The following is a 19,773-nucleotide window of genomic DNA, read 5'->3' on the forward strand; positions in this document are numbered from 1 at the left end:
GGTTGATTTTTACACAACTCCGCGTTTTTCCCACGCGTGCGGCCCAGCCCGCAGCCCCAGCCCCAGCCCCAGCCCCAGCCGGGCCGCGCCGGCCGCGGCCGCACCAGCGGCGAGCAGGGCCCAGGCCCCTCCCGGCTTCCCCCCGGAGCCGCCTGGAACTCCCCGGCTCTGCCTCTTCCCTTTCCCCCGCCCGGCTGCGGCTTCCGGGCGGCCCCGGCCCCGCCCCGGCAGCGCGGCCTGTGCGGAGCGGCCGCGGCCATCCCGGGGCGCGGGCAGGTGCGCGGGGAACGCGGCTGAGGGACACCAGCGACAGCCAGAGTACTCCAGGGACAGCCAGACAGCGCCAGGGACGGCCCCAGAGCTCCAGGGACAGCCACAGACTGCCGGGAGTGACAGGGACAGGCAGGGGCGGCCCGCAGGGTGGGCAGGCAGGCGGGCCGGGTGAGCGGGGGATGCTCGGTCCCCGGAGCCCGCAGAGCCGGGGCAGCGCAGACCCGCCGGGGCTGGGGCTGCGGGGGAGCCCGGCCTCCAACAACCTGCTGGTTATTCTTGGAACAGTGCTGGGGAAAGGGGGATGGATGGCAGCAGCCTGGGCTCACAGCGGGTTTCTGTAAATTTCCAAAATAATCGCTCCGGGAAGGGCCGGTCCCTTCGTGGAGCATCCCCGGGGCGCGGTGGGCATGGGGCGGGGGGCGGCACTGCTGCCGGATGGGCTCCGGGAGCGTAAACTGCACCTAAATAATTGCCCAAGAGCCTGCCCAGGGTGCTTGTAGGGTTTCCCTCGCCGGGAATATTCCAGAAGTGTCTGAGCGCCGTGCTGTGCCATGTGCTCGGGGATCCGCTGGTGGAACCGTGTGAGCCGCTGTGGTCCCTCCCAGCCTGACCCGCTCTAATAGAAGAAATAATAATAAGAGGGATTAGACCCACTCTAATAATATGAAATTAATGTTAATCTGAAAATATCCTTTCAGCACTGATACAAAAGCCAAGATCTGCAGGTGTTTTAAAGTAATTTAAATATTATACAATATATTATACAATACAATATAATATATATAATACAATAATACAATACAGTAATATAATATAATGTATATTATATATAATAATATATAATATATGTAGTATATATATTTTATATAATAACTATATATAATATATATAATTATCTATATTAAATATATATAGTTATATAATATGATAAGATAATACAATATAATGTATATATTATACATATTATACAATATATATACAATATTATACAATCTATTACACAATATATATACAATATTATAGAATCTATTATAGAATATACAATACATTGTACAATAACATACCTGCGTGCAGCTTTTAAAGCACGGTAAATGTAAAGAACTATTTAATTTATTTGCTCCTCCCAAATAAACCGTATTTGTGGTGATGTGTATCTTATTTTTGTGGAATGGAGCTCTTATTGAATGGTGAGATGCAGTCTGGGCAGTGTTCCACTTTGAGAAATCTCAGTTTTATGTACTGGGGTATTACACAGGTGCTGTGACAGTCATTTCTCAGGTCTCTTCTGTGTCCAGGCTTGTGCTCACCCTGCACAGGGGTCATCGTCTGGAGGGGTCTGTTGGGATGACAGAGTTCCTTTGTAAACCTGTTAAAGGTTTTGGCCCCCAAGCACTGCCTGTCTCCCTTATGCACTGGCAACTAAAGTTGGGGCTGTGGGTTTATTGTTTCTGGGGTAAAACCTACCCCTTCAATGTCTAAAAACATCCTTTTCTTGTGAATGTTGTCAGTCTGTGACATGATCTTTTCATAGTAAAACTTTTGTTTGCTTTGTTTTCAAACAGAAATGACTGTTCTACCAAAATCTTCAGGTTTCAGCAGGAAAAAGATGTGGCAGTGTGAGCTTGTGAGGTGGCTTTAGCAAGTCCTATCTGCATTCTGGCCCGTGACAAGTTCATTACACCAATTATTGCAGCAGGAGAACAGAAGCTCTACAGGAAACTGTTGTAGTTAGAGACTAACTTGTGTTACCGTGGCTGCTTTACCTCTTGATAACTCTGTAATTACCTTGTCACCACTGTTTAACGCCTCACCTGGGCAGAGGATCAGCTCATGGCATCACTGAGGGGAGCAGGGCCTGGACGAGAAGCTGCTGCCCCTTGGGAGGGCTCAGGGGTTGCCCTGGATGGCTGAATTAAGGATTTGTGCAGGAAAAGCAGGATGTTTGTTAGGACAAGTGTGGGTGAGGTGGAAAGGCTGCACCTGAGCAGCTCTGGTTAAACTCACTGGTGACAGGGGAAACACCCAGAAGGAGCAGTAGTGCCAAAAATCCAAAGGAGGGCATGTCAAAGACATGCATGGCTGGTTTTGTGGTGGGTTTTTTTTCCTATACAGATAAGGTTTTGGAGAACTGAGAGCAGCTGATGCTTGTGAATTAACTCTCAGGGTGGCAGAGCAGCCAGTGTGTAATTCCCTGTCCCCCTCCTCTGGTGCATCCTCACCTGTGGGGCTGCAGGGTGGTTATTCAGGTGTTGGTGCTGGAAGAGCTTCATGGGATCAAATTGGAGGTCCAGGAGTGTTGGGGTGTCAAAATTAGACAGCAGCCTCCAGCCCAGTCAGCTGTTCTGCCTGGGACACAGCTGATCTAAATTACACTTCATTTCTGAAAGAAAAAGCCTTTCTGCTGGTGAGTTGTTATTTCAGAGTTCCCAGAACAATATCAGAGAATGATTTGGTGGGAAGGAAGGGACTGTAAAGCCCATCCAGTGCCACCCAGGGACCTTAAATCCCATCTCAGAATTCCAGCGTGGTTTGGGTGGGAAGGGACCTTAAATCCCATCCATCCCACCCCTGCCATGGCAGGGACACCTCCCACTGTCCCAGGTGCTCCAGCCCCAATGCCCAGCCTGGCCCTGGGCACTGCCAGGGATCCAGGGGCAGCCACAGCTGCTCTGGGCACCTGTGCCAGGGAACAAATCCTTCCCAGCATGATGATGGAGCAGAGCTTCAGCCATTTGAGCAGGAGCTCTGTTCCCATGTCACATTCTGAGCACATGGAGCTCCTAAATCCATCCTGCAGGCACTGATGTTCCCTGTGACACTGCAGAGTTCCTGCAGCACGATGCTCCCTGCCTGTGGAGCTGGCACTGCCCGTTCCCAGCAGTTGTCAGGGAGGCTGGATGCACATCCCAGCCGTGGCATAACTGGAGGAGCCAGCACTTGTTAACTCTATTTGTTTTTATTATGGACATCGATCTGCCAGTCGCAATAATGCATTTATGGACATTTTTCTGCAAGCGCAGCGCTGGTGGCAGTTTTTACTGACAACTTGAGTCATCTGGACAGGAGTTGAAAATACGTTTATTTTATTGACGGATTGTGCAATTCTCTCGTTTACCCAGTGTTCATAAGATATCTGGACTGGTGAGGAGAATGTAACTGATGGGAAAATGGAGGGTGAAGTTTTAATTTCGGGAGGTTTGGAATCTTTTAGGTAGTGACAGGTTGCAGAACACGTTTGGGGTAGGTTTGGGAGCTTTAACTTCATTAATGCTGTAATTAAAAAGTGAAAAGCTCGGTGTCCTTACAGCAGAATTCCAGACCTGAATTCCCTCCCTCTGCTGATAGCTGGGAATGTTACTGACCAGTAATTGTGCTGATTTATCTGAAGGTATAATGGGTAAAATCCTCCTAATGTAAGGAAAAACCCCTGTTGAATTGAGTATTTCTGACATATCACCCTGCACAGGTGTGCTTGGGCCAGCATTAAGTTTAACACACAGCTGGAGGAGCAACCAAACTATAAAACTAAACCTGTGCTGAGGTATTCTTCATAAATACAGAATGGAGTTTTAAAACTGAGCTGCTTATGGTCCAGGCAATTTACTGAATGCCAATAAAGCTTGTGGGGTTTGGATTTTAATGAATTTGAGTAATTGTAAAAGTTATTTGGAATATGTTGCTATTTTGATGCTTTTTGCCAATCCTTTTTGGAGTTGTTTCCTTATTTACTATTTTATATTTGCCCACCTAAATTATCATGTCCTGGTAGCTGTCGGGAGTATCAGGTTATTCTGGACCAAATTAAATGATACAGATAGTTTCAGGTATCTTTTCGTGTCACTTGTAAAACTTGGATGTGCAGCTGAAATTCTCCCTGATGCAGCAGGGAGTCTGAAGGTTATTAAACATACCTGAGCAAATCACCTTTAATTGCAAAGAAGAAGAGGGGAGTTCATTAAAACGAAGGTTCTGACTTCTGTCCTTTTTGAGTGAAATAGGAGTTAAAATAGCAGCATTGACCAATGGCCTGGAGTCTTGAGCAGCTTGGCAGCGGGGAATAAATAATAATTTGAGTTATGACCTGATGGATGCATTTTAGCCTTTCATTTTTATACAAATGCCACCTTTTAGTGCAGATCAATGCAGTCAGTATTTAAATATATATATTAGCACAGCCCAGTGGAGTCAGAGTGTTTTGTTGTGTGAATGCTGCCATCTCTGTGCTCCACGTGCAGATTTAGGTCCCTACAGGTAACCCTGCATTAGCAGATAGCAAGAATTAGTGCTGTCTTGTCAGTGCTGCTGCATAATCATCATCAGGAATACTGAAATTATCTGAGTGCTTTAGATCAGTCAGCACAAGGCAAACAATGCTCTTATCTCGGCTTGTTTGTACATTGAAGTATGCAGAAGGTCTGTTAATTAGTTACACTTTTTAATAAACACCTAAAGTATACTTAAGGTCCTGTTAAAAGATTAATTTTTCTGTTTCACATCACGAAACCAGCAGATGAGTGTTCAGCACATGGCAGTACACGGGCAGCACGAGCCTGCTTTGGCAGCCTGGGCTGGTGGTGGGGACAGGATGGTTCTGCTGTCGCCCTTGTCCTGCAGAAACCATTCCCACAATTCACGTTCCCTGCACTCTGCTGGATTTAAGGATGGGCAGAGGTGCAGTGGGAACCGTGTGGGAAATGGGAAATGCCTTGCACAGTCTCCTGCTGACAACAGAAATACCTCTGGTTCTTGGCTGACGCCATAAAATATGAAAATTTTTGGTTGATGTGGTTTATTCAAGCTGGCCACAGTTGTTGGTTTGGGGTTTTTTGGTTTGATTTTCTTTTTTTTTTTTTTTTTTTCTGAAATATTAGGGAATTCATTGGTTTGGAATCCAGCTTAGTGGGCCTGGATCACCATTCCCTTTTAACATGGAGGTTTAGGCAGTGGGATGGAATAAAATCTGTCTGTGTGGCCAGGGTTGTGCTTTAGGAAGGTGAAAGTGGGATCCAACAAGGCAAAGTGCTTCAGCTGAAACACACTTTTAAAATAAATTATGAAATCCCAGAAGGGTTTGGGTTGGAAGGGACCTTAAAGAACATCTGTTCCCACACCTCCCACTGCCCCAGGTGCTCCAGCCCCAGTGCCCAGCCTGGCCTTGGGCACTGCCAGGGATCCAGGGGCAGCCACAGCTGCTCTGGGCACCTGTGCCAGGGCTGCCCACTCTTCCAGGCAAGTAAAAAATGCTTGTTTTATTATTTTTTAAAACATAGCAATAATATTATTTTCCCTGATTGCACCAGTTTAATGTACTTTATTTTCTATTATTGTTAATGCAGCTGGCCCTGGATTTAAATGCATTTCAGTTGCCTTTTTGTGCCATTATATTTGATTCCTCAGCGAGACTTTCTAAGAATATGATTAACCCTCTGGGTCATCTTATAATGTAATTATTAATGATTGATTCTGTTTATCCTTGGGATCAATATGAGAAGCAAAAATGCTTTGGCATATATTTGGGGTTGATTTCTTGCATTCAGTAAACATGATCTGGTGACAAGACTGGTATTGGTTTATTACTCGGAACGTGTTTGATGAATCTGAAGTGTGTAATTAGTTTTATATAATGATGGTGATATGTGGGGTTTTTTACATGACTTATGTTAATATGGCCAATAGTGTTAACATCTCCTGCCACTAATAGTTAGGGTGGGGATGTATAGTAATTGATCTTCCTGGGAGTGCTGTAATGTAAAAACAATTCCGGCTGTTTGAAGTATATTTTACAAGTGTGCATTGGGCCTTTGGGATGTTATACTGAAAAACCCAATTGTACAGTTACCATGGGAACCCAATTAGAATAGATTGCTGGATTTTTTTTTCTTTCTCAGGCTTTCATCTTGACCAAAAATCTAATGTACTTTAAATGTTTTCATACGGAATTTTGTTCGTGTAGTCACTTGGTGTAATGGCTGGTTTTTAATTTTAGTGCTGAACCAGAGTGTTCTATTGAGGGTCCCGAGGACTTATCCTTCAAGGAGAATCTTCCTTTAGTGTTTAAAAGTTGATGAACTGAGAAAAAATACTTTTTATTAATCCACGTTCTTACTGCTATCACATGTACTCGTCAGGCTGCAGTCCTGGGGGAAAAAAAGCAGGGAAGTATCTTAAAGCCCAAGGACTTCTGTTCTAGATCATCAGCAAAACATGGCTGAAGAATTTCCTGCCCTTCAAGGAGCTGTTTTTGATGCCACCTCTGACTTTTCTTCACCTTTGTGGCCTGTTGACATATCCAGAGGTTTGGGATGCTCGCTGTGATGTGTTTGCTTCCTGCACCGCTGAGCACCTGCAGGTGTTTGTGTATCTCCAGGTGTCCTGGGAGCATCCTGCTCCCCCAGCACAGCTCCTGGGTGGCAGCAGAGCTTGTGGGCAGCTTGGGAACATCTTGCTGGAATGGCCAGGAGAAGCTGGGGCAGGAGAGATGGAGATGGATGTCACCGCTCCTTGTTGGCAGCTCTGAGCTAGTGAGGATTGTCAACTATTTATTTTTTCCCATACTACTCATTAGTCCCTTCAGTTCATCCACTCTGCAAATGGAGGGGGGAATTTTCCATTTGGTGAAGCCATTGCTGGCATGAAGGTTTCAGTTTTTCGAGGTTTGATTCTGGTGTCTCAATTTCCACACCATGGAAGTGGTATCACTGAATTGATCAATGTGTGTTGCTCCAAAGAGGTTTTGGCTTTTTGTGGTATCACTGAATTGATCAATGTGTGTTCCTCCAAAGAGATTTTGGCTTTTCGTGGTATCACTGAATTGATCAATGTGTGTTCCTCCAAAGAGGTTTTGGCTTTTCATGATATCACTGAATTGATCAGTGTGTGTTGCTCCAAAGACGTTTTGGCTTTTCATGATATCACTGAATTTGATCAATTTGTGTTGCTCCAAAGAGGTTTTGGCTTTTTGTGGCATCACTGAATTGATCAATTTGTGTTGCTCCAAAGAGGTTTTGGCTTTTTGTGGTATCACTGAATTTGATCAATTTGTGTTGCTCCAAAAAGGTTTTGCCTTTTCGTGGCATCACTGAATTGATCAATTTGTGTTGCTCCAAAGAGGTTTTGGCTTTTTGTGGTATCACTGAATTTGATCAATTTGTGTTGCTCCAAAAAGGTTTTGCCTTTTCGTGGCATCACTGAATTGATCAATTTGTGTTGCTTCAAAGATGTTTTGACTCCTTGCTTTCAAAGCCAGCCTTAGGAGAACCCTTCAGCTCCATGTGAAGTTCTGACCTCCTCCATCAAGACAGTCTTTGCAAGGCTGAGGTGCATTTTGGAGGGATGGTTTGGACTTTACAAGGGGTGTTTTTTGTATGGTTTCCCCCAGTTTGGCAGTCAGAAATCCTCTAACCACAGGGCTTTGGACATGACTGGTTTTACCCAAGCTCTGGTCACGCAAGGAAAGCCTTGTTGGGTGAGCAGGTGGAGCTCAACCAGGGTTTGAAATGAGTTTCTGGATAAATCTGATTGTTGAGGCAAAGATTTCATCTTTACCCTTCAGGAGGATCTAAAACACCTGAGCGTTGCTGGGTGCTTTGAAATACCCAGCTCTGAACTGATGATAGAAGTAAATTACTATTTTATTTTTAGCTCTATCACAGATATTTTAAGTAGTTCTATTAGATTGCTCATCTGCCTGACCTGCATTTAAAAATGCAGAGTTCTCTTTGCAATGCCTGCCTTGTTATATAGTTAAAATACTAATTATTCATCTTAATTTTAAACACTTAAGTAAGATGCAATATTTAGATTAAATGTTGCTGTTTGGTTTTAAGTGGCTGGGAAGTGGCCATGTGTTCTGTCAGTGCCTTGGACTCCAAGGAGAGGTTTTGGAAAGCCTGGGATGTTGATATAATTTCCTTTTTAAGAGATTTACCATTCCTGAAGTGCATACAGTTATCCCTGCCCATGGAGTGGTGATTCTCTGATTTCAGTGGAGCAGTTCCCATCGAGGCTGGCTGTGAGTCAGGATTGTGAAGCTGAGCTTTGGCACATAATCTCCTTGGTTTTAAAAAATACTGTGTTTGTGTCACATCTTTCAAAGACAGAGTGATATTAGCAGAGTGGCACTAAAGAAAAACATAGAGGAGGGAGCTAAATGCCAAAGAAATAGGAAATATTCTTTATTTCCAAGGGGAGAGCAAAAAGGAGCCGGTTGTGGTTTTTAATGATATAAAGAATGTTAAAGGCTAGAATTATAATAATTGAAGTTAAAATGTTTCAGGTACTCAGTGGCGTGAAATCTGTGCTTTTAAACCCAGAATACATCACAATCACTTGCTTTAAAATCACTTTCATGCCTTAAAATGTGGCATTTCCTAAATCACAACAGGCTCTTCGTTTTACTCAGTCGCTTAGAAGTACATGACAGCCTGTAAAAAATTATTCAATTAATACTTTTATCTTTGGAGGCATTCTTATTCCAGATATCAGAGTTGTGCAGTGCTTGTTGTGGAAGAACTCTTCAATGTGCCATCTGTTGATTTTTTTTTGTTTGACTCATGACGAGTGGGTGACTTAACATTAAAATTCCATGTTGTTTGTGAAAAAAACCACACTCCCTTTGGAAATTCTGCGTACTGAAATTTGGAGCTCGTTTAGAAACTGATGCAGGGGTGGATATTCTGGATATTCAGCTCTCCCTGTGGAATTCAGATTTAACCGTCTAACTGGGAATTTATGTTTATTTTTTTTTTCCTTGCAGGTGGAGCCTTTTCCTCCGGGATGGCATCGAGGATGGCTCCCAAAGTAAGTTTCCAGTGCAGTGCCCTTGCAGGGGGGTGGCCACTGCAAGTCCAGCATTACAAAAGAGTTCACGTAACATAGTTTGTTTTTTCCCCAGTGCCCAGCAGTCAGGATTAGGAATCCAGTTGACAAGATTGATGCTGCATTGTAAATCTCTGTAGCTCTGTCATGGTTGGTAACAGGCATCAGTGGGCCTTTCCCCAGCACGTATCCATCTGCCACAGAGCATAAATAACAGGACAGGGCTGCTCTCTCAGTTTTGTTGCTGTTTCCATCCCCTAATAATAAACACCTCCCTGGAAAACAGGCTTAATTTTGAGGCTTGATGCTTCAGTGATGTAAGTGTAGGTCAGTGGCATTGTAGCAAAATAAGAAACATGGATGTTTATCCAAATATTCAGACAATTTACTCTGCTGAAAGAAGGGCATCAGCACATTGTTAGTCTATAGCTGTCTCCCTGAAATAGTTGAAATGAACTTTGAAGACACAAATACTCTTTTTTTTTTTTTTTCGTGTGTGTGGAATAGCTATTTTTGTAACATTAGTGATGTTCCTCTAGGAAAACACTTCTGGTACAATCACACCTGCATTTCTAACTATTCCTGTTGGCAACTTCTGTCACTGCTCTAAATGTCTGAATAGTGGCATCTCTTGTGGTTTTAATCTGCTTTACATAATGTCATGTGGCTTAGGAAGGAGCATTTTGCTGGTTTGTGTTGTTTACCTCTTTTCTACAAAAGCAAATCGGTTTTGTTTTTTAAAAGAGAATGGTTAAGGAAGAAATCCAGGTAAATAAATTATTGCTTCACTTTTTTCTTTTGAACCATCATCCCTTTAGTCACATTTATGCATCTTCCAGTTGCAAACACCTTTTAGCAGAGGGAGGGAGAATCCCTGGCTCCCTCATTGCAGGCTAGGTGTGATATAGCTGGCAAGTGACACGAAACTAATAATTTATTATCTAACCTTTTCATTTCCCCCTCTCTCACGTGGAGTTGAAAGGTGCAGCTTGAGCTGTTTGGGGAGTTTTCCCCTTTTGATATGTGGGAAGACAGAAGGTTTGAGGTAAAACACTCCAGCTCCGCTGTGGGCACTGTGCAGACACTTCCCTGTGCTCTGGATGCATATTAAATATTGATGTCCTGATGTAATTGGTGATTTTCGGGCTGTTTTCAGTGTGTGATCAGTGTGCACAGCCCCACGTTGGGGTGACACCCAGCGTGTGCCTGCCCATGGATTTGCAGGAATCAATTATCACCCGTGCAATGTGCTGAACACTTTTTTAAGGAGGCTGCTGAAAAATGCTTTGGGAAAGCAGGCAGACGTGGGAATTTTCCATAATCACTGCCTGTGCCTCCCACTCCATCCCTGGTTCTGCTGCAGGGACCAGAGATGAGTTCTGGGGTTGGGCTGGGCTGGAAGGTGGCTGGGCTCTGGGTGACCAAACCTCAGGATATCTCCATATTTAGGGTTTTGGGCGGGGGTTTGTTGTGCTTCTGACAATGTGGCAGTTTTTGTATTTCATTAGAAAACTCTAAATGTCGTTCTGCTCCTCACTGGACATCTGGCGGTTAAATTTGAAGTTAGTAAATGGATTCTTGTACTAACCCTAATGCTTTGTTCTGTTAATAGTGAAACCTTTGTCCTGACTCCAGCAGGGATGTAAAACTGTAGGAAAGTCCAGATGTGTGTGTGCCAAGACTGTACTCTTGTATTTTTATACAAATCTTTGCAACACCTCTTCTGTCTGTATTTATTTCCCTCTATTTTGTGTTTTTAGTGAATCCCTAATACACATTTTGCTGGTCTGCTCACTTCAGAAATTTCAGCAAAATTCTTTCCTCACACACAACTCAGATTCCTGACTCTCCTTCAGCTTAAGGAGCACTATTAATGGTTTTGTTCATATTGCTTAGATTTATTTTGTTATTATTCTCCAGCTCCTACTCTTCAGGTAGAGCTATTTTGGTATTATAAAGAATGATGGATTATATAGGAAAGTTTCTTTTGAAGCACTCCTGATATTGTGCAATGCACTTGGGGGTCAGCTACACTTGACTGATGCATGATTTATCCCATGTCCCTGCCACTTCCTGAGATAAAGCTGCTATTTTATCAAAAATGCCAGCAAGTGTGATTTAGAATTTATACCCCTCCTTTTTCAAATAATTGTTCTGATTACTTTCTGGCACGGCAATAAAATGATAAAGGTAATTGCACACAAATGTGAGATAGCACCAAAATACAATAAAATTAACCTGAATTAGCTTGACTTGTCGATGAGAAGTATTTATGAAATGTATTTTTGCAATAAGGGAGACTGATATTATAGCTGGAAGGTGAGTTATTGCCTTAATGTAATACTGTTTGAAATTTAAAAAAGAGACTGTTACAGTTGAGGGTGATTGTGCCTTTGAAATTAAGTTGAAGTGATTCTTATAATTGGCAGCAATAATGCATTGGGAAGGTAATATCTTTTATTGTGTTATGCCTAGTTGCATTATCTTTTATTTAGCTGGTCCTGACTCCAGCTCTGCAGAGAAGACAAGCAGGAGCAGATCAGGAATTTTGTGGATTTAGGTGATAAAAACTTGAAATGTTACCCAATATTAAAGTCATTCTTCTGCTGTTTTTTTTTTTTTTTTTTCGTTTTTAGCCCATTTTCAGTTCCCCTGAACCTGATACAAGGCTCATTTGATTAAAATTTCATCTGTTTTCCTTGTATTGGAGTAGTTGCCATGTATTTACATCAGGCCGAGCCTGTAAGAGCCGAGCTCTCCAGGATCACTGCGTGGGTTTGTGTCAGGTGCTGATTTGGGCACTGAATTTTGTATTTCTCTGTACCTCTCACGGGAAAGCGTGAACGCACTCTTCCAGCAAACCCCTCTGTGGTTTTTAAGGAGTAGATCCTCAAATCCCAGAATCCCTGAGGCTGGAAAAGCCCTCCCAACCTGTGGAGTCCCAGCTGTGCCCATGCCCACCCTGTCCCCAGCCCTGAGTGCCAGCTCCAGGTGCCACCTGCAGGGATGGGCACTGCAACCCTCCCTGGGCAGTGCCTGAGCCCCCTTTCCATGGGGAAATTCCTGCTGTGCCCGCCCTGAGCCTCCTTTGCTCCACGTGAGCCCCTTCCCAGCTCCTCAGGGATTCTCCAGCTCCTTCCCAGCTCCTCAGGGATTCTGCAGCCCCTGCCCAGCTCCTCAGGGATTCTGCAGCCCCTGCCCAGCTCCTCAGGGATTCTCCAGCTCCTTCCCAGCTCCTCAGGGATTCTGCAGCCCCTTCCCAGCTCCTCAGGGATTCTCCATTCCCTTCCCAGCTCCTCAGGGATTCTCCAGCTCCTTCCCAGCTCCTCAGGGATTCTGCAGCCCCTGCCCAGCTCCATTCCCTTCCTTGGACACGCTCCAACCCCTCCAAGTCCTTCTGGACCTGAGGGGCCAGAACTGGGCACAGCACAGAGGGAATTGTACCTGTATATGGACAACTCAATATGTAGCCAATACCTTGGGTTTAATTCTTGAAGTGATGAACACATCTGGAAAATTAAGATTACTGCACCATGACTTTTCCTGTGCAAGAGATTTCATGGAGTCATGGAATATCCTGAGTTGAAAGGGACTTGTTGAAACTCAACCCAGTAACAACAAAATAGGTTTTTTTGGGGGACCCTCTAATTGTTAAGACACAAGATTCTTGATTTTTGATTTTTTAGTGCATTTATTTATTTATTATTTGGAAGCAAATTCCTTAATTATTTTTAAATATATATATATTACAAGTATAAAAGTTCAGTGTTTTATTCCCTCTGACAATGTTAAAATATTGAACAACTCAACAAAATACAACATTGCTTTGTAGTGCTTCTAACTGAATCTTCTGCCATAGGATTCCCAGTTTCAAAAATGAGGAGCTGGAGGACTCAATCCCTTTGGTAGGTCCTTGGAAGGATAAGAGGGACAATGTGCTTCCCGTCCCCTTGGAAGTGCCACCAGGACTTGTGGCTTTGGGGCTGGTTCCTGGTGGGATTTGCAGGTACTAACTCAGTGCACACACTTGTTGCCATAATCTGATTATTCCAGGAATATCTGGCACTGTCCTGTCCACTTTCCCTCCCCTTGGGGCTCCGTTTCTTACCCAGTTTAAATAATTATAAAATCTCTTGGCAGCCCCCAGTTTGATGAGTAAATCTGTGTCCCCACCATGATCAGGAATTTTTGAAATTAATAAACACCACGCTTCTTCTGTGCTGTGTGTAAGTAGAAGCTGAGAATTGTTTGGGTAGGAAAACACCTCAGAGATCATCAAGTGTTATTCTTTGCTTTGTGCCATTGATATTACGTGATATCAATTTCCAGATTGATGTATATGTGGTTTATTATGGTCTGCATGCTGTAAGTGCACGTGGCTGCTGCGCCTGCAGCCCATTTAAATTTCCTGTATAAGTAATAGCTGGGGAAAGATGCAGGATGTGTTTGCATGTTTTTGGAGAGGTTCTGGAGGAAACAATGCAGCAGAATTCCTGTTTGAGCAGCCCGCTGGGGTCTGCTGTTCAGGTACCAGCTCCAGTCCGGGCTTGGCGTGAGCCGCAGATGGAGTGGAAAGCTGCGCTTGTTGAGCGTGGAACGCAGGAGCTGTGACCCCCCTGCCCCTTGCAGGGGAGCTGAGGTGGGTTTATCACAATTGCAGTGCCCTTGCAGTGCAGCCAGGCAGCCAGGCCAGCCCTGGGCGCTGGGAATTGCTCGCCGCTCCCTATTACTGCGACCTGTGTGGGTCGCAGCTGGTGAGAGAGAGACGGTGAATCTTGTTTCTTGAATCAGAAGGCTGAATTTATTAATATATGATATAATACATTATAGTTATACTAAAAAGAATATAGAGAGAGGTTTGCAGAGCAGCTAGCTAAGCTAAGAAGAGATCGAAAAGAACCCACAACAAAGTTGTGGCCAAGGACTCAGTCCCCTCGCTTGAACTGGTGATTGGCTCTTAATTATAAACATAGAAAATGAGCCAATCAAGGTGAATCCTATTGCATTCCACAGCAGCTGATAATAATTGTTTACCTTCTCTTCGGGGGCCCCTGGCCTCCCGAAGATGCAGAAATGTGAAAGAAAGGATTTCTGTGGAGAAATGTCTGCGACAGCTCCCGTCTGCCAAAGCCGCGACTGAAGGCGCAGCCAAAGAGCCGGAGGCGACCACTGCTTGGAAAGGCACCTCCCAGCTTGGCATTTCGGGGGCTTCTGGGTGCCATCCAAAGAGGATTAGTAGGATAATGCGATGGGACAACAGGAACTTGCTTTTGTTGTCTTTGATTGTTTAATAAAGAATTACGTGTTTGCTCTCCTCGAAGACTTTTGAAATGCCGTGGAAAGCAAATGTTGCTCCGTGTGAGCGCGTATCCCCCTGGTTTTTGGGGGCTTGTGTGAATGGGCCTTTGGATAAGGGAAGAGGAGCACTGATTTTGAGTGTTTATGCCAGTGTATATTTGTATATGTTCAGAATATGCAGTTTGATTCTGTACCTTCACATTTTTATGGGATTAGTTCTTCGCAAGGTAAAGAAATTGCATCACCCCAAACTAACCCTGGATTTGCTTCCAGTCTGTCTGACATTTCCTTTCCAAACCTCCCCGCGCCAGGAAATGAGGAGGTTTTGTTTTCATACCCTCTGAAGTTGCAGGTTTGGCTCAACCAGGGTTAGATTTACTCAGAGAAGCAGTGAGACACACCAGGAGAGCACTGCAGGGTTTCAGTGCAGCTCTTGTTCGAGAGGCTCAGCTGGGGAGGTGTTTATTGTTCCTGCAGCCAGCAGAGAATTCCATGGACCTGCATCTCCAGTGCTTTTTGCTGGACAGCTGAAAGTTTGTTTTGGATGCTGCAGGAAGGAGAAGTGCACCCAGCAGGGACTGGGGTTGTGGAGGTGCCTTGTGTCCAGGCCAGGCTTGTTCCGTCCACAGGAACCTGCAGCTGGATATAAAGGATTGTATTTTAGAACATTAAAGGTAATTCTAAAAGTTATTTTGTTTTTAGCAGGTTGTATTGACAGAACTACATCAGATTAGGTACTGAGAGGATTTGGTTTTTTTTTTTCAAAACTTTATTCTTGGGTTTAAGCAGCATCTTCTTTTCCTCAAAAATTAGCTTTTGCCTTAATTTAAAACCTGTGAGGCACTTGGCTTTCTTTGGACTGACAGTTTTCCATATTTTTGGAGGATGCTGTGAGTGAAATGTGAGTGGAGTGATACGGGAATTGGGCATTACCTGGTTCAGAAATTATTTTTCCATTAAGTAATGAGGGATGTTGCTCAGAGCTCCCTGTGGGTTGCAGAGGGCAGCAGCCATCCCTTGGCTTTTTGGACAAGGACCTTCCTGGCTTTCAGGAGAACTTTCTCACATCTTCAAGTGTCCAGAAGAAGATGTCAAACCCTCAGGGGTGTGTTTGGATCAGGACATCCTCATCACAGAACCACAGAATGGTTTGGGTTGGAAAAGACCTTAAAACTCATCCAGTGCCACCCCAGCCATGGCAGGGACACCTCCCACTGTCCCAGGTGCTCCAATCCCAGTGTCCAGCCTGGCCTTGGGCACTGCCAGGGATCCAGGGGCACCCACACCCACATATTTTTTTGGAGTTCACACCATTCAATTCAGTTGGAAGTCTTTGGACTCTTTTTTTTTTTCAAGAAGAGGAAGCAGCTTTTAGAAAAATTTGTATTTTACCTTGGAAAGAAATCAGACGTTTCATAACAAGCAAAAAGACTGAGAATTAAATGTTTCTCATTCTTTCTAACTTTTATTCCAGTGTAGTAAATTGATATTAATATTCCAGTATATTAAACTTTCACTGTATTTCACGTCAACTTTCAATGTATTTCACTTTTATTGTGAAAGTCCCAACAAACTCTTTCCTTCTTGCTTCCCTGCAGTAAAATTATTTGTAGTACGAAAACTCTTTGTTCTCTTGGAACAGTAGCTTTTGTAAGGTGAAAATATAGATGGTTAATCAAGATGTTAACAGGAGCAGATTTTTAGATTGTTCTGATTGCATGGATCCTGTCTTCTATTCACAGCCCTTAAATCTTTCTTTGCCTTGAAACACTAAAAAATGGCTTTTTCCTCTAACACAAGGCCCATAAGGTTGGAAAACCACCCTCCACCCTGCACTATATGTGCAGAAATACATTACTTTTACTATTAATATCTTTGCCCATATTCTTTACATACAATGGATTGTTTCCTTTCAAATAAACAGGCAGAACCCAGTAAAACAAATACAGGAAGTTTTAAACTATTAAGGAGATGTGGAGAGAGGTGTAATTCAGTGAAATCCTTGGATGGGTGGCCCACTGGCATGGGCAGCCTCATCAGTGGCAGAGGCTTTTTGACATTAAATCATTTTACAAACGTTGCTTTAAAGGATGGATTTTTCCTTTGCCTGATGGGATTTGATAAGGATTTTGTTTGTTAGGAGGAGGATGCAAACTTACTGCATCAGGAAAGGGTGACTGAAATGAAGAAGTAAAATTGCCAAACTGATGTGTTCCCCTTAAATTTAAATCCAATATTTGAAGCTTTGATTGAATTTTAATTCAAAACTTGAATCAATAGCAAGGAGGTTTGAGATACTCAAAAGAAGGACTCTCTAAGAGTACAGGCCTGGTGGTTTTTCCCTGTAATTAGGAGGAAGGAGCAGCTTCCCTGGCATTTATTGATCATCCTCAAACTCAGCAAATGTCTGGAGTGGCTTTTTTAGTGAGTCCCTGATATTCTATGGCACCATCAACACAGGGCAGGTGTTTGTGAATTGTAGCTCATTTGTTGATGCAAATGTCGGGGCTTTGATGGAGATTTTAGGATAAATTTATGGAGAATGGGAAGTGATGAAGTTTTTGGGATAAATTTGTGGAGAATGGGAAGAGATGGAGTTTTTGGGATAAATTTGTGGAGACTGGGAAGTGATGGAGTTTTTGGGATAAATTTGTGGAGAATGGGAAGTGATGGAGTTTTTAGTATAAATTTATGGAGAATGGGAAGTGATGAAGTTTTTAGGATAATCATTTCAGAATGGGAAGAGATGGAGGTTTTGGGATAAATTTGTCGAGAATGGGAAGTGATGGAGGTTTTGGGATAAATTTATGGAGAATGGGAAATAAATGAAGAAGGTGGTGCTTGGTCACACCTCTGCTGGGGTGGGCATCAGCACCTCCAAGGGAATCACCTGCAGGTGGTGATTCCAGTGGATTCATACATCTAAAATTCAGATTTTATGGGTTAGAATTCCTATGATTGGTGCAATCTGGGGTCCTCTGGCAGTGATTTTGAGTGTTTGAAGGCAGTGTGTGGTTCCCTCCTAGCCCAGTGAGGTTGGGTGGGAACCCTCCTGAGCACCTTCAGCTCCACAGAAGTGTGAAGAACTAAGCAGCATTTCCAAATGTGCAGCAGTGGTTTGGCTAGAAACGGTGGGAATGGGACCATTTTGGGGTCTGGGGGAAGTAGGAGGAAGAATTGCGATGCAATTTCCTGCTGCTGGTTGTATTTCCATCAGACGTAGCTCAATTAACACTTCGTTAATCTGAAAATGATCAAGAGACCCTTTCTTGGAGGACCTGGTGCATCTCCCTGATTAATGCAGGTTTGAAAAAATCCAATTGCAGGATGTGTGAGGCCACATTCGATTTGCCAGCTGAATATGTTATTTTTGCCTTGATTCCCAGAAATATTTGAGGGGAAAAGAAAAAAAAATTTGTGAGGGCTTCCATGCTGTAGCCTAATGGAAATCCCCTGCTAAATCAGATGCAGAGGGGATTATTGTTAATATTTTGATATTGGTGTGGTGGGTTTATATTGTAAAAGCAGAGTGAGGGAAATGGAAAAACCTGTGGAGAGGAGATCCATCAGAGATAGGGCTCTGATGGGAAGGATTCAGTTCTCCATAATCCTGAAAGGAAAATCAGGGCTTGCTCTCTGGACTTTTCTGGAAAGCACAAATTGTTTCCTGGGGCAACATGGAGCATGGAAATGCTTTGCTACAGATTCATTTTTTTTTAAGCCATGTTGATTCTCAAGATTTCTCTGCCTTTTTTTAATTCTCTGTTCATCATTATGGATAGGAATTGAATTCTAGGATGTCAAGCCAATGTCCAGGGGAGTTTTTGGGGGTGTTAGGAGCAACAGAACATGGAAATATTTGAATTATTTAAAGTAGTGTGAAAGCTGCTTAATGCAAATTTAAATAAAATTGCAATCTTCCAGTTTAGCAGTCTGGTGAAGTAAACTTACGAATGTTGCTCCTACGGTTTTATTTCTTTGGGAGAACTCCAGAGGTTGGCAGGAGAGGTGTCCTATCTAAAAATAATATTTTTTCTACCTAATATCAAAATTGTTAGGTATTTTGATACAGAGTTATAGGTATTGCAGTGGAAGGGCAGAATGAAGGTGGAGATGATGCAGGAGCTGATCAGAATTCTTCCAGTTTTTCATAAATCATGGTTTGGGTTGGAAAGGGACTTTAAAGACCATGGCAGGGACACCTCCCACTGTCCCAGGTGCTCCAGCCCCAATGTCCAGGCTGGCCCTGGGCATTCCAGGATCCAGGGGCAGTGTCCAGCCTGCACCAGCACCACTAAACCCTGGCCTGAAGTGCCACAGGCTCTTGGTTTTGGGATGGTGCCTCCACCACTTCCCCTGCCAGCCTGTTCCAGTGCCTGACAACCCTTTCTGGGAGGAAATTTCTCCTCCTGTCCAGCCTAAATAACAAAATTCATGTCTGGGCAGAGGAATGTGCATTGTGCATCTGTCAGTGACTTTCATCCTGGAGCATCCCAACCCAACTGCAAATGGATGTGGGTTGATGTCCTGCAGCCTCATTCTTTTACAGAAATAAACCTCCTGAATATTGCTGCCCCATGAATATGATAAGCAAGGCTGCAGATAGGGCTTGCAGTCACTCAGGGCTTCATCCATAAAGCTTAGTTCAACTTGGAGAGAGCTCAGAGGGTTATTGATAGTTCTCTGCTGCTCCCTGCATCCTGGGTTTTGTTCTGATGGAAATGTCCTGGAGCACGTGGTGTGAGGTTCAGTGCATCTGGTTCAGGGCTGTCACACCAATAAACATGAAGAATGTGTGCTGGTTTGCCACATATGGAAATTTACTGCTTGTTTGCTGACTTCTGCAATGAGATGCTGCTCCAAAGAAGTTCTCCCATGTCCTCCAGGAGGGAGAAGGAACATGGAAAAAGTTGGTGGGAAAGGAGCTTGTTTGTGATGCCACCAAACATTGGATTATTCAGCAGTTGGGGTTGCAGTCCAAGTAAATAAACCACAGGGAACCTGCAGTTCCTGGACTGCTCCAGGCTGAGTGAGGCTGCTCTGGTTGCTGCGTGTCTGTAATGGAGGAATTGTGTAAGAGCTTCCCAAAATTCAGGGCTTTAGGTTTACTTTTGCTCTAGTTCTGCAAAACTGTCAGCTTGATGGTTTTTCTGCTCTCTCTCACACTGGTTATATTACTCACAGATGTGACTTCATTCCACAGCACTTAATAATGGGGTTTGAAAAGATTCTCTTGTTTGGAAAACAACTAATTATTGTACAGCTGTGAGCAGTGGGCAGCTGTAAGTCACCCTGCTGGACCTTCCTGGCTCCTGCTGCACCCCTGCTCTGGCGTTCATGGAATCCCACAATGGGTTGGGTTGGGTTGGAAGGGATCTTAAATCT

The 19,773-nt window shown here is 43.8% G+C and overlaps 1 protein-coding gene across 1 annotated transcript in view; it reads left to right on the top strand.

The window, feature by feature from the left end:
- Positions 1-220: 220 nt before the first annotated feature.
- The window catches only part of MGMT (O-6-methylguanine-DNA methyltransferase), a 140,205-nt gene continuing 120,652 nt past the window's right edge, over positions 221-19,773 (top strand). Inside the window, exons 1-2 of the mRNA XM_058810622.1 lie at positions 221-276; positions 9,029-9,072. Of these exons, the coding sequence (XP_058666605.1) occupies positions 9,049-9,072 (24 nt within the window). The 5' untranslated portion in view covers positions 221-276; positions 9,029-9,048. The remainder of the gene's footprint in view (positions 277-9,028; positions 9,073-19,773) is intronic.

Source organism: Ammospiza caudacuta, chromosome 9 (genome assembly GCF_027887145.1).
Source record: "Ammospiza caudacuta isolate bAmmCau1 chromosome 9, bAmmCau1.pri, whole genome shotgun sequence".
NCBI classification, from domain to species: Eukaryota; Metazoa; Chordata; class Aves; order Passeriformes; family Passerellidae; genus Ammospiza; species Ammospiza caudacuta.